We start from the raw sequence: 15,281 nt of genomic DNA on the forward strand, positions 1-15,281 counted from the left end.
TTGACCTTATATAAATAATTGATTAGATTCTCTTTTGTCATCATTTTAATGGGTAATTAGTGCTTCATTTAGTCACTTTAAATCATGTTTAAAATTTGTTCCTATAAATTAATTTCAGTTTCATTAAATTTTAGTACTATATATATATATATATATATATTTCAATTTCATTAATTTTGAACGATGGAGAAAATTTCCCGAAATATATTGATAATCCAAATAACAAAATTAACCTAAACTTTTTTTTATTTCACTTTATTTTTTGACAAATTAAGAAATTATTATTTTAAAAAAATCTTAATTTTTTTTTCTACAAGTCGTTTGCTTCTTATATTTTGTTTTGCCTAGCGACGATGCCAGTTTCCGAGCTAGCTATCTCTTGCCTTTTTCCCCTTCCATTAACTCTTTTTTTTTTCTTTCTTCTTCTTATTCACTACAAATGTTTTCTATTTTTTTCAGTTTGTAAATCTATTTTGTGTGTATCTTTATTGTCTTCACAAATTGTGATGAACAGATGACCGTGTTTGCCGTTCGCTAAACCGGTCACCGATAGTTTTTTTTTGGAAAGTGGGTGATTCTTCGTCAACTTCTTAATCTGTTCCTATTTGAGAGTATTTCAGAATAATAAATTATTTCACGAGTTGATTTGGGCCCATGTTTTCTTAAATTTTATATGTTTTTTTGTTTGTTTTTTTCATTATTTAATAAGTCTTCAATTTTAGAAGTTTTTGTCTCCTCTTGTAGCACATAGTTTACTCTTGCTTATGCATGTAATCTTTGTTTTACAAGTGATTTTAGTGATGATTTCGTTGTCGTCCTCTCTAGTTTGGTGAATGCTCGATTCTTTTGTCGATTTTTACTCGCCGCTTTAGACCATCCGAGACTAGTTTCCTTGTTATTTTAAGTGCTTGCAATCACTCCAGATATGTTGTGTTTGAGTTGTGACAAAGCCAATTATCAACGTGACTTGTCTTTTATCATCTACGGCGAGTGTTTGTTATTTTTTTCCCTCAATTGTATGGTTAATTAATAAATTTAACTTTTTTAAAACAATATTATTTTAAAAATATCCAATAATTGTATCTAATAATTGTAGGTCAGTGCAACTGTCTTGTACAAAAACGTGTTATCTGGCAGAAAAAACTTTTTAACTTTTAAATATTTTTATTTTTAGAATATATTTTGATTTATAATTTTTGTTTTCCACTAATAAAAATATGAAAAGGCTTTTGGTTTTGCAAAACATATAGAGTGTAAATAATGAAAACAACATTTTCTTTTATTTTCTAATTTTTACATATTTTTATTTTATTTTTAATTTGCACCCAAACTTATTCATAAATTAAGTTGGATTTAAAAATATTTATATTTAAATTCTAATAGAGTTTGAATATAGTGGTAATGCACATTGCACCCATAAAAAGAGAACATATACCTGAACCTTGTAAACAACATTGTTGAAAAGATCAACCATAAACTTTGAATATGTTCCATAAAACGAACATGAAAGGTATCAAAAAAAAATGAATGAATCGTACAACGATTATTAATTAAACTTTCTCTTTAAGTTACCATTACAAGATTACAACAGTTAGATACATCCAATTACGTTAAGAATCTATCAATGTAATATGCAAACAAAATTACAATTACAAACAATATATTTACATCTAGAATCAATTAAGTTTATAAAATAACACGGATACATCAACATTAGAAAATGAACACTTATTGTATTTTCGTGTTAATTTTTTATATAATCATATTCTATATGTTTTATAAAACCTGAATCACATGTGATGACCTGATGGTCAATGATGTTCACCGTCCCAGATGTAGCCTGGATTCGAGTCGCACTAGTCGTATTTGTTGTCCCAAGCTTCGTCCTGTTATTATAATTTATATAAAAAAAAAAAACCTGATACAATAATTTTTGTGTAAATTTTAATAAATGTGTTTATTTATATTATATTTCATGTCATTTCATATTTATCGTATTTTGTAAATTATATTCCATTAAGGTCATAAAAATAATTTATATTAACATGTTTTCAATATTTTTAAAAATTCCAATTATAATTTTTTTTTCATAAACACCTTTTGTTTGTGTTGCATCTCTGTCAATTTTAATATTGCGAAACACTTGAATTTTATAATCATTTTCTCTATTTTTCACGTAACGTATTGTTTAAATTACGATCTTTAATCTTACATTCTGAAATAAGACTACGTTGTTTGAATTTTAAACATTTTGATTATTTCACATTATCAAATAGTATTATTACCACTAATTTACCCTTTATTTTTATTATTTTATTAAGTTTCCCATTTTTCTTCAAATAAAATTCAAGTCTAATTAAAATTTTAAAAAAATCTCTATTTCTTAAGAATGAATTATTAGATGTCATAATTTAGAATTACAATTATTATATTTACTCTAAAAATTATTTATTTAACAGTATATTAATTATTATAATTATAAATTATAAATTATTATTGTTGATGATGCAATCACTTTTCATGAATTATTATAATTATGATTTATAAATTTATTTCAACATCACATATTTACTTATTAATATATAAATTATATAAAAAAAGAATTATCATAATTTTATGAGAATTGAGACTAAAAAAGTATTAAATGAATTAAGCTTATTAAAAAAAACTATATCAGGGACAAGTTAGTAAAATATGCTTCTAAACAGTTTATATTCCGTCAACTAAACATCGAAAAATTCACCCTATATTCTTACATGTTTTCACCCGCAATCTTATATTTTCATAATCTTATTACTGTTATAGATACTTAGTGTTATATACATATATAAAAATTGAAAGGAGTTTATTTAATTAAATATATTACATTTAAAATCGGAAGGTGTCTTTTGATAAATGCACCAATGTTGTACTTAATGAGTAGAGGTGTTCAAAGGGCTAAGTCCGAGTCGGGTCCATGCATGATATATTTGACTTAAATTATAGGCTCAAATTTTGTCTAAATTCTCTCATATTTATAAATGGCTAGTACATTCTTGTTTAGACCAACTTTTTTTTTTTACTTTTAAGATATAATTATTTTTATTTATTAATTATATATATTACTACCATTATATATATTTTTAATTAAATTTCTAAACATAAATAATTTAATATATTTTAAGGGGTAAATTACAAATTTAGTCACTTATTGATGAGTGTCGAATACACCAAAATGATATCCCTACACTTAGACATAATACAAATAATAATATAAGAATGTCAATCCCACGGGGACTGAGATATCTAAAATTGTATTTTTTTTATAACCAGTATGTGTCGTAGGCAACACTCATGCTAGCTTGTACAAAATAGTAGGGCGATTAAATCGAAATATAAAATAAATAACATAAATTTAATAAAAATAAATTTGAAGTAAAAATAAATGAAACTAAATAAACCAAATGGACGACATTCTATCTTCAGACACAATTTAGGCTCCAGTTTCGAACTAATCATTGACAACTGATAAGTCGGTTATAGTGATTGAGGAAATGCCTCAGACTACTAACCCTTCAGTGTATAAATTAATTGTGGGAATGCCCAACCGCTAGTCCTTATTGAACGAACAACCTTGAATCCGTGTCCACAATTTAACTCCTCGATAGCCTTGTGAACTAGAAGGACTTGACTCAAATCAACGACCTCAACCGCGTAAGTCATTTAAATCCAATCGTTATTTCTTTTGTCGGATCCAACCAATCACTCAATTGGTCACGTCAATTTATTCTTCAATAGACCAACTACAACAATTACGGATCGTAATGATTCTTCCAACTATATACTGCACAACACTGAATCAATGAGCCTTATTTGACTTGATACGATCATGACTTTATGAAACGATTGAACCTAATACTAAAGTGAAAGATTTTAAGTATAGTTTCGAATCTCACGATTCAAACACCAGATCAAAAATCAGCTAACTACTCATAATTAGAAGAATAATAAAAAAGAAAAGAAAAGAAATAACTAAAAGAAAATTAAAAGAAAAGGGAAAAACTATGTTGGTGGTTGTTCATGCGCATATGCGCCGCCCCCCTCTCTCCACTATCTCTAAATATATATTTATAATATAGTCATAATAAAAATGTGAAAGTATTAGGAAGCCCCTACACTTAGGGGTAAATTGTATTTCAACTCTTATACTAAAAAAGGACAAATCATCCTTCATACATTTCATGCATATTAGCTCTTCCATTAAATTGTATCCGTTGAATGATGATGTGACACATTAATTTAAATACTTAATTATTAATTTGGTCTCGAACTATAGCTAAAATATCATTTTGATTTTTTTATTTTTCTTAATAATATTTTTAAATTTTTAGAATTATTATTAAGAAATTTTTAAAAGAAATCAAAATGATATTTTAACTATAGTTTGAGGACAAAATAGTAATTAATCATTTAAATTAACGTGTCATGTCACCATTTAATAGATAAAATTTAATGAAAGGATTAATTTACATGTTTTGAAATGTATAAGAGCTAATTTACTCTTTTTACAGTAGAGAAGTCAAGATGCAATTCACTCGTGAGTATAGCAATATATCTTATGCACCAACTCGAGCTCTCAGATCAAATCTTTTGTACAATCCACATATCCATTTATTTTCTACCATATTGGCAATAATTATACTTACATAGAAAATAGTTAATTAAATGCCAGTAAAAATCATGCCCAAAATTAATTAAAATAAATAATAAAAATATCGATTAAATTTATTATCACTTATGCATGCTTTAAATTACGATTTGCTCATCAAATTTTAAAATTAATAATATTATTATTAATATTATCGATTTATTGCATTTTGATCAATAAAAGTGCGACAATAAGTTAATATGACGAGTTTTAGCATCACTTGAAGACAAAAATTTTAAATTTAATTGCATAACTAATCCCTATATTTTTCTTTTATTTTCTTTTAACCTATTATAATTGATTTTTATATTGAATATCGATAAAATTTCTATATAAATGTAAATGATGATGGGTTAATATAAATATAATTTGTATGATTTTTCATATAGTGGATTTGACATTATTATCATGTAAAAGTTTTAAAATGTCAAAATTTTAGAACATTCTAGTAAGATTTTTTTTTAAGGTTTTTATTTTTTTAATAATTTTATTATAGATTCTGATTATATTTGCTATTTTTGACACAATGTCTTGAACTACTAATAGCCCCTCCTCAACCCATAAATAGGAAAATAATGGGTTTCAGTGCACTCGAACCCACATCATCTTGCATTGTCAATAATACCCATACCAATTAAGCTAAAACTCAATCGACTTAATTTAAGTCCACCGATTTAGATAAAAAAAAAAGGTCTTATTCAATTAATTACACTAATCCCTTGTTTTAGGTACTTTTCTAAAATTTTATCTTACTGTGTTATATCCAAACAAGTTCTTAACTTTAGTTTATGCTTAATGCGTCATTTGATATTCAAAATTGATACTTTTTTAATGTGGCGTCCGCGTTGCCTAACCCGATACACGTATTTTGACAAGAAAAATACATTGTAATACACAAAGATAATGATGTTACTCTTTTAACGTTAAATTCAAATTTTAAAATTGATTCGATGAAAATTAATTACTAATAATAAAGTTTTTGTAAATTTAATATTAAATATAATTGATTTAATTTTATGCTTAATTTGGTAAATAGTCCATCAAAATAGTTAATGGGTTTAAGAATACTTTATTGTAATCACATGTGATGAATATAGGATGATAATGGAAAGTCACTTTCAAAAGATAATGGTTTTGCGATGGAAAAGAGTTGGAGGACCACAATGTGTTTTGCATTCAACATTTCATACCATTATTAGCTTATTTAATTATTTCGGATTTTAATTTCGATACACGTGTGTTTTATTCGAATTTATTCTGATTTAGATCCGTATATATTTCAATTTTCAATCCATTATATTTTGTATTGAGTTGATTATAGCTATAGTTTATCCAACATGTATTATTTTCTATTTATACTTGTGATCTTTTTAAAAAAACACGAGTACGGTTAGACCCAAAGGTCCATTCGAAAAGTGGGAGGGTTTGAACAAAAATATAGGCCTGAAAAATAGGTTTGGGCTAAAAATTTTAGGTAAGATATTTTCAGCCCGACCCAACTTGAATTATCGGTACCCTTAATAAAGTATCGGTACCTTTCACAAAAAATATCAATACCCTGCTTGATACCGATAACGTTTTAAGGTTCAATGTTTTGAAAATTAAAGAAAAATTGATTGAGCATTGATACCTTTCCCAAGGTATCGTTACCTCGTAACAAGTATCGATCTAGGTTCAGATTTAACATTTATAATTTAGGTCGAGCTTTAGTAAAATTTTAGGCCCGAGCCTATTAAATAAGAATTTATTAATACTATTATTAAATTTGACTGGTCATAAGAATTAATGTGGAAAATAATGAATCAACGTTAGTAAGGCATTGATAAATTTTGATCTCACTTGACGTGAATAATGTGCTAAAAGTCGATCCAAAGTTATTTCCACCACGCAATTAAATGAAAATTAATGATTCAGGCATTTATTGGAAACCCTTATCATAAATGTCTTACTCATTCTAACTCGTGCATCACATGATTCACGAAAATCTCCATAATTTAAAAAAAAAATCAAATAGTATTAATGAATTCTCAATTATTAAATAAATTTTTTTCTTTCTTTCTTTTTTGGTATTTGGCAAGAAAAATAATTAAAATTAGGATAAGGTAAAACTAAGAAAACTTTTTAAAATAGGGGCCGAGGTTGGAATATTTTTTTAGAAATCAGAATTAAATTGTATATTTTTACCATAGTAAAAATATAACGTTTTCGAGACTGAACTCTAGGGTATATTGGATGTCATGCTTACTTCACTTAGAAATGATTTTAATAGAGTTATGGTTTATACTGATAATTTGGAGGTTGTTCAAGCATTACAGGGTAATTTGTTGAGGGAATCGGGCATTACCATTCTCAGGAGAGTCCAAAGGATAATGAATACGGAAGGGCACTGACAAATTCAACTTATTCCCAGAGAAGAAAACTGGATCGCTGGTTGTTTGGTCAAATTGAGCTTAGAAGAAAGAACAAGCCTCCAGATCTTATGACAATTGTCCTCATGATGTCTTAGTAGCTCTATATCAAGATAAAACGAGGGGAGCTTTAGACCAAACTAATTGATGTAATTTCTGCATTATTATTATTTTCACAAAAAAAAGATTAAATCAAAATTTTATAATTTTTAAGGAGTCTAAGGTGTAATTTTATCATTATTAATTTAAAATTTTATTGGCAGTTGCCACTTGGATTCGTCACTGATCAGAAACAACTTAGCCAAACTAAAAGAGGGTTTAATAATTCTTAATACAACCCAAAGTACAAATCATTGTTGTTTAACTCAGACCAGACTAAATGAATGAATGTTAGTTCTTGTCTAATTCAACTCTAACCAATAATCTTTACATGAACATGATTCGAGCCTGAAATGATTGAATCGAGTTCGGTCTCTAACGATAACATTCTAAGGTTCTTCACAGACCTTAAGGTAACCCCAGGTTCCGAACTACTCAACCCGGAAGCCAACACCAACCTTTTGCTATGCTGGTATCTTCCTCTCCTATGTCGAGGAACACCTCGGAAGTGTCCGGGGAATACCCTGCAAGTTTTAAGTCCCTTGTCATATTATCTAACTTCAAGTATATTTCTTTTGATCGAGGATGTGTCCGGTCGCCGGCCACAAATTCGTGAACAACTCCATTCATCTCAATCAAACTGCAGCCTGGGGTCTTCCTGATTCCTCTATGCATCATTGACTCCCTTAGCTCATGTAGACTATCCCATTTTTTGCAATATGCATATATATTACACAGCAGAACATAAACAGCCCCGTTTTGGGGGTCTAATTCGAGAATATTTTTAGCTGCCATTTTGGCAATTCCGACATCTTTATGTACTCTACAAGCACCAAGAAGAGCTCCCCAAATGATCTCATTCGGTTTCATTGGCATATTCTTTATAACTTCACAAGCTTGTTGTAAGTGTCCGGCTCGGCCTAGAAGATCAACCATACACCCATAGTGGGCTACATTCGGTTCGACCCCATGTTCTGCAGTCATGCTAGCAAAGAACTTTCGTCCTTCGTTTACCAAACCGGCATGACTACAGGCACAAAGAACACCGATATAAGTTATCTCATCTGGTTTTATTGAAGCTCTTAGCATTTCAAAGAACATGCTAAGAGCTTCTTCTCCATGGCCATTAATAGCAAGACCAACAATCATGGCTGTCCATGTAAATTTGTCCCTCCGAGGCATTTCAAAGAATACTCGTTTAGCTTTCGCAACGCTTCCGCATTTGAAATACATGTCGATCAAAGCATTTCCAACAAAGACATCATTCTTGACTTTGTTTCTATCAATATAAGCCTTTATCCATTCTCCTAATTGTAATGCCCCAAGATGAGCACAAGCTGTAAGAATACTCACCATGGTGTACTCGTCCGGTTGTATATTCGAAGCTTGCATCTCACGGAACAATATCAATGCCTCTTTAAAGCAGTTCACTCTAATATACCCATCAATCATTGCAGTCCATGAAACATAATCTTTTTCAGGCATTTGATCAAAATAAGTTCTTGCCAAATCAATCTCTCCCTTGTTTATAAACCCCGAGACTATAGTAGTCCATGAAATCACATCCCTTGTTTTCATCCTATCAAATATCCCAATTGCTACATCCATTTCTCCACAAGCTGAATACATATCCATCAAAGCATTTTCCAGAATCAAATTCGGCTTTATCTCACATTTTCCGATATACTCGTGAACCAGCTCACCGATCTTCAAATCTCTCAATTTAGAACAAGCTGACAGCAAAGAAACCAATGTAACCGAAGAAGGAACCACCCCATTCTTCACCATCTCATCGAAAAGCTTACTCGTTTCATTATATTGCTTCGTTTTATTATATCCTGTTATAATCACATTCCAAGTAATCACGTCAGTTTTACAACTAATATCGAAAACCCAACGTGCCATTTTCATTTGTCCACACAGGGAGTAAATATGGATCAGTGCATTTTGCACAAAAACATTGGAACCAAACCCAAATTTCACCACATGACAATGCAACTCTTTCCCACATGAAAACCCAACATTTCTGTCAAAACCCTTGAAGAGGAAAGGGAAGGTGTAATTATCAGGCTTAACATTCTGTCTTAACATGTTTAAATACATTGAAATCCCATGCTTTGGAGAATGAATCCTAGAGTAACCTTTGATCATTGTGTTCCAAAGGAAGACGGTTTTCGGTTCAGGAATTTGATCGAACAGTTTGAGTGCATGGTCCATGTCACCGAATTTATTCATACAACAAAAGGAAATAACCTTGTTTAGGAAAATGGGTGTTTCTATTAGGCCTGAAGCTATGGCTTGGCTGTGGATTTGTTTGAGTTGGTCCATGGATTTGCTGAATTCTATAAGAGAGAATGGTGGGTCAAGGTGATGGGTGAAGTGGGCAAGCGATTTAGAAGCCATTAAAGATTGAATTTTTGGAAAATTGGCATGAGAGTTGCATTGATTTACTTTGCATGAGACTAAACATCGAAGTGAGTAAAAAAATAGAGAAGCTCAGAAGCGCTGTTACTGTCGTCTGAAGATCAGCCGATTGCGAAGAACCTTAGCCTTACCTCATGGAGAGTTAGCCACACCCACGAATGACATAAATACTACTGGTGCTTTAGCTTTACTCATGTCAGTAACTTTAGCTATTATTTTTGTAACTTATATGGCTTATATAGACATTCATGGAGAGTCATCATTGATTAGTTTTTGTTTTTAAAATAGTTTAACCCTTATTTATTTAATTTAGCTTGGTCCAATTCAACGTATGCACAACTCAAGATAATCTTACGCAGCTACCATCATGGCTTAGAAGGTGTTGCACTAGCTAGGTATCAAACCTGGGTCTGCACCGTGGCACGGTACCATTCTACCACCAGACCACTGGTGCTTGTTGCAATTGTAATGAAATAGATCTTAGAAAACCATAATTCCATTTGCAAAAACTCTGGAACAATTAAACTAATAATTTAAAAAAGATGTTGAGAAATGAAGAATTTTATCGAACAGCTTGAATGCATGGTCCATATCACCGGTTGATTCAAACAACAAAAGGAAAATAACCTCGTTAGTAGTTACGGAAAATGACGTTTAAAATAAAAAGAACCCCCAAACTCCGCTGAAGCGCAGCTATCGTCATAGCTTCAACGGGAAGGATGCACCAGCCGGGAATCGAACCCGGGTCTGTACCGTGGCAGGGTACTATTCTACCACTAGACCACTGGTGCTTCTTGGCACCTTTTTTTCTCAAAATATTATTGGACAAATAGATTTCAAATATATACTACAAATGAATTTTCATATCATCATTTTATATTTAAAATACATATTTTGTCGTAAGTACTAGGCTTTATTAATAATCAATGTCTAAAACATACCTAATTATACAAAAAAGTATACTGTGTTGATAAGAATGTGCTACGACATGTTCTTATTCATTTGGTTGGTATCGTTATTTTAGGATGATTTGATCAATATATAATTTAGGTATTGCTTCTAATAAAAAGAACTTTAAGAATTAATGTGAGAATCGAGCTATAATTTAAGGGCTAATTTGTTAATAATACAAATTTATTTCAACAAAAATTAAAGATTTATTAAATTTATTCATCTTATATAACATAAGATTGAATAGAAAGAAAATAATTTTATTTTATTTTATTTTTTCATCTTTACTATAAATTACACAAAATATATGTTATCTTTATATTTTTCTTCCCTTTCAATTATTCATTTTTCAATTTTATATTTACTCTATCAAGGTCTAAAATTCACTTTATTTTAAGAAATCTTAATTTCATCTCTTCGTTTCATTAAAACACTTACTCATTTTAGCTATTACTATATCAATCACATTCAAATTTCAAGTAATCACATGAGTTTTATAAAGTAAAAGTACGATGATGAAACACTGTACTAAAAGTTAAATTGTATTTTATCCTTTTACTAAAATAAATAAATTAATTCATGTACATTAAATTAAAAAGCAATTTGATTATTTTGGTAAAAATTTCATCAATTTCTATTGTCAAAAACTAATACATGTACGTCAACATGTACATCAGCATGATATACACATGATACACTAAATATCACTGTCTGATTATTCTGCTAGTCACGTCAATTTCTAACTGTATAAACAGAAAAAGAATTCAATAATTTTACCGATTTTCTACTATTGGAAACCTAACGACCCATTTCCATTTGTCCATACAAGTACATATGGATCAATGCATTTTGCACGATAACAGTAGAACCGAACCCGAATTTCAACACATGACAATGCAATGCAACTCATGAAGCCCCGACATTTCTGTCAAAGCCTTTGAAGAGGAAAGGGGAAGATGTAATTATCAGGTTTAACATTCAACAAGTTAAAATACACTGACATCCCATGTTCTGGACAATCTATCCTACATTAACCTTTAATCATTGTGTTACAAAGGAATAAACTTTTCGGTTCGGGAATTTGATCGAACAGTTCGACTGCAAGGCTCGTGCCACCAGATTTAATCATACAAGAGGAAATAACTGTGTCATGCAAAATGGGTGTTCTCGTTAGGCCTGAACTTTATGGCTCGACAGTGGATTTGTTTGAGTTGGTCCATGGATTTGAAGGTTTCTATAAGAGAGAAGGGTAGGTCAACAAGGTGATGAGAGAAGCGGGTAAGCGATAAAGGATTGAAAATATTTTGAGACAATGGGTTCTTTTTGCTGTGAGAGGGTGTAAAAAGAGAAGCTCAGAAGCGCTGCTATTATCGTCTGAAGATCAGCTAATTTCGAAGAACCCTCATCTTCGAAAGAGCGCGAAAATCATCACAGCTCCGGCGATGCACCAGCCGGGAATCGAACCCGGGTCTGTACCGTGGCAGGGTACTATTCTACCACTAGACCACTGGTGCTTGCTGCTGGTATCAAATAGCCCTTATAAGTACTATTTAATCGGATTTACTAGAAATTAGGCCCTATCTTATACCTCAAATCTCATATTAAACCTAAACTATTATTTTATCTTACTTTATCCAAAAAAGGTATATAGTATTGATAAAAATGTGCCAAGCGGCATGTTTTTATTGACTAAATAGGTAGCAGGACTAATTTACTAATAAAACATATCTAATAATACAAATTTATTTCTACAGAAAAATTAAATAATTATTAAAGTTATTAAAATCATATGTAAATTATTTTATTGAAATGAGTATATGTGTATAACATTAGTTTAAAGCTAGTTTCAAAAGTTATATTTGCTTTTCAATTCTACTACATAATAATAAAAAAACATTATTTTCTTTTCTCTCATTTTTTAACTTGTTATATGTCCTCCGACCTAGGGCACGTGGCAACATAGCAAGTCATTTTAAAAGCCTGCACAAACACTCATCTACTCACTACCTACCGGCTAGTCACTAGAGTATCAACGAAAGGCTTGATTCTAGTAGATCTCTCTTTTTACTTATATGGGTCTCAGTCGGCGATCCCTGAGAATTAGCTACTCGTTCCATTCGGAAAGGTCTCAACCATATGCTCTTCTATTGAAAAAGATCGTTAAGCCACCAAACCCTACTTCAACATAGCAACTTTGCACCACAACTTAGAAGGAATGATAAAATGAGTCTCATCATAGATATCCTCCCCATGCACTCCACACAATGATGGTTTGATAGTAGGTTCATCATGTTAACACAATCAACCATGGAACCTTCTTTATATATACTCCTCAGCACAATGAATAAGGGATCGACACTAAAACATTCACCACCACCTTATTATCTTCAGCTGTCTCTATTGCGTCCTCAACTTCCTTACTTGTACGCAACCTCTGGCTCTCCGCCAAACTATTTTGGACCATCTATCCTACAGTAACCATTGGTCATTGTGTTCCCAAGACAGTTTTCGGTTCGGGAATTTGACCGAACAGTGTGAGTACATGGTCCCATGTCACCAAGTTTATTCACACTAGAGGAAATTACTGTGTAAATGCAAAATGGGTGTTCTTGTTAGGGCTCGGCAGCGATTTTGCTCGAGTTGGTCCATGGATTTGCTGTGCATGAAACTGGTAAACATCAAAGTTTTTTCAGTAAAAAAAAAGAAGCTCAGAAGCGCCGTTGATATCGTCTTGAAATCAGACGATTGCGAAGAACCCAAGCTCCGCTAAAGCGCAGATATCGTCACAGCTTCATTGGTGGATGCACCAGCAGGGAATCGAACCCGGGTCTGTACCGTGGCAGGGTACTATTCTACCACTAGACCACTGGTGCTTGTTGATAATGCGGAGAAATATAAACAATAGCTTCTGTTTATGAAAATAATATTCAATGTTACACGCGTGTTGTTTTTTATTTTATTGACTGAGATAATTAGGTAAATGAACAAAGATTTTTGAGAATTGAAGGGAATTTCATAGTGTGATGGAAGAAGGCAAAAGATGGGAAAAAGAGTTTGTAACCACAAAAAAAAAAAAAAAAAGTAAAAAACAAAAAGAGAGTATTTTTAGTGGAATTAAATTTCATATTCCTTCTAAGCATTTTTGTGACACATTAAAGTTAATCTCAAAGGTTTGTAAGAAACTTATGAATTTATCGATCTTCATCCTATTAATGTCCTTAGTTTCCACCATAGATGTCACATTGATTGCGAAATTTTCAAGTAAGATCAAATCACTTTTTTTGCAAACTTTGAATTTGAATACTTTTCTTTTAATACAAAAGCCTGACTCGAAATATCATAGAGTTTATTATAAAATAGTATCATAGTCTTATTCTCCTACATCCTCAAGGCCTCAAACTTAGTAGTTAACACATTAAGCTTTGATTGTTTCATGGTGTTAGTTCGCTCATGTGTGATCTTAAAAATTGTCCAAATTGTCTCAGGCTTGGGAGTCCTCACACCTGAAAGATCAATAGAAGGAAGTTCTCAACCTATCAAAATCAAGCATCAAGCATTCTTTTCCATTAATTTAATGAAAATTCTTATTATGGCTTTCCAATAAATATATTTGGAGCTATCCAACGTGGATGTCTGGTCACTAAAGAATGTTCCATCTCAAACAAAAATCAATAGTTGGATCACCACTTAGTACATCAAGTGTCTAGTTTTGATACCATTGTTAATTTTTGTCTCTCAATTATTAATCTCAACATGCATTAAGTTGCAACTGAACTAAGTGACAGGACTATACTCAATTTGGAGGCTTCAAAGCTTAGATGTAAATGAATAGGGTCAATTTAGTTTACTTACAATTTACACACAATAAAATAATTTCTATATAAACAAGTATAGGGCTCTCTAATTCGTACTAATAACCTAAACAACAAGTAGTGCAAATATTAGAATTAATATCTCTTGTTAAATTACAATCAATTACCATATAAAGTAGCCATAAAATGGGTCTTCAATACTCTTTATAAAAGCAAAAATCTTCTCAACATCAATTTACTTGAAGATCATATATTTTATTTTATTGAATTTGAATTATATTGAAAATCTTCAATTTAATCCTCAATTGTCTTAAAAAGTGATATGCTTACTAAAATATGGTAAGTTTAACGCACTTTGTCATAGTTGTAATCGGGTTGAAGATGCCTTGTAAAGTTAGCACTAACAAATATAGCTTTTTAAGTTTATTTTTTTTGAAAAAATAATAAAAATTGAAAACGGCTTATTTTTATTATTCTTACATTTTTAAGGTAATTTAAATTTAATTTAAAAAGGGATAAACTCAACATGTAAATAAATGAAAAGTTTAAAAGCATTTAAAATTGGAGCCGCCAATGGGAATCGCGTGACCACTTTTTTCATCCAGTCCAAAAGGATCATTGCTTCATCAGGTCCTGAACGTTTTATATAATCAGATTTCAGTTCAGTGCCACCAATGATAATAGCGACTACGTTTATTGTTTAAAACAGATATTTTTGTAAATAATGCAATACTTTTGATATTTTTATAAAAGGCCACTTTTTAATGTTTTGTTTCATTTATGGAATTCTTTTCAAAGAAAAAAAATCATTTTTTAATAAATATTTTTCATATTTATTTTACTATTTTTAAAAATTAATTATTTTAAAATTCATGATTATTCCGAATTTTTTTTTAATTC

General features: G+C 30.6%; 1 protein-coding gene and 5 non-coding genes across 6 annotated transcripts; all 6 read right to left on the bottom strand.

Moving 5' to 3' along the window:
* Nucleotides 1-7,374: 7,374 nt before the first annotated feature.
* LOC105771456 (putative pentatricopeptide repeat-containing protein At3g15930) lies at nt 7,375-10,083 on the bottom strand. The gene is given in 2 exon segments (XM_012592925.2): nt 7,375-7,671; nt 7,674-10,083. Coding segments are annotated over 2 exon segments (2,088 nt in total). The 5' UTR covers nt 9,598-10,083; the 3' UTR covers nt 7,375-7,507.
* A 255-nt stretch (nt 10,084-10,338) lies between these two features.
* Nucleotides 10,339-10,409, bottom strand: TRNAG-GCC (transfer RNA glycine (anticodon GCC)). Its single transcript has one exon. It is a non-coding gene; the product is annotated as a tRNA-Gly (tRNA).
* A 1,508-nt stretch (nt 10,410-11,917) lies between these two features.
* On the bottom strand, nt 11,918-12,006 carry LOC128042210 (small nucleolar RNA snoR114). Its single transcript, XR_008197415.1, has one exon. It is a non-coding gene; the product is annotated as a small nucleolar RNA snoR114 (small nucleolar RNA).
* A 6-nt stretch (nt 12,007-12,012) lies between these two features.
* On the bottom strand, nt 12,013-12,083 carry TRNAG-GCC (transfer RNA glycine (anticodon GCC)). Its single transcript has one exon. It is a non-coding gene; the product is annotated as a tRNA-Gly (tRNA).
* A 1,190-nt stretch (nt 12,084-13,273) lies between these two features.
* Nucleotides 13,274-13,361, bottom strand: LOC128042207 (small nucleolar RNA snoR114). The gene has a single exon (XR_008197412.1). It is a non-coding gene; the product is annotated as a small nucleolar RNA snoR114 (small nucleolar RNA).
* Nucleotides 13,362-13,371: 10 nt separating this feature from the next.
* Nucleotides 13,372-13,442, bottom strand: TRNAG-GCC (transfer RNA glycine (anticodon GCC)). Its single transcript has one exon. It is a non-coding gene; the product is annotated as a tRNA-Gly (tRNA).
* Nucleotides 13,443-15,281: the final 1,839 nt, after the last annotated feature.

The sequence above is a fragment of the Gossypium raimondii genome, chromosome 6, assembly GCF_025698545.1.
Source record: "Gossypium raimondii isolate GPD5lz chromosome 6, ASM2569854v1, whole genome shotgun sequence".
Lineage (NCBI taxonomy): Eukaryota > Viridiplantae > Streptophyta > Magnoliopsida > Malvales > Malvaceae > Gossypium > Gossypium raimondii.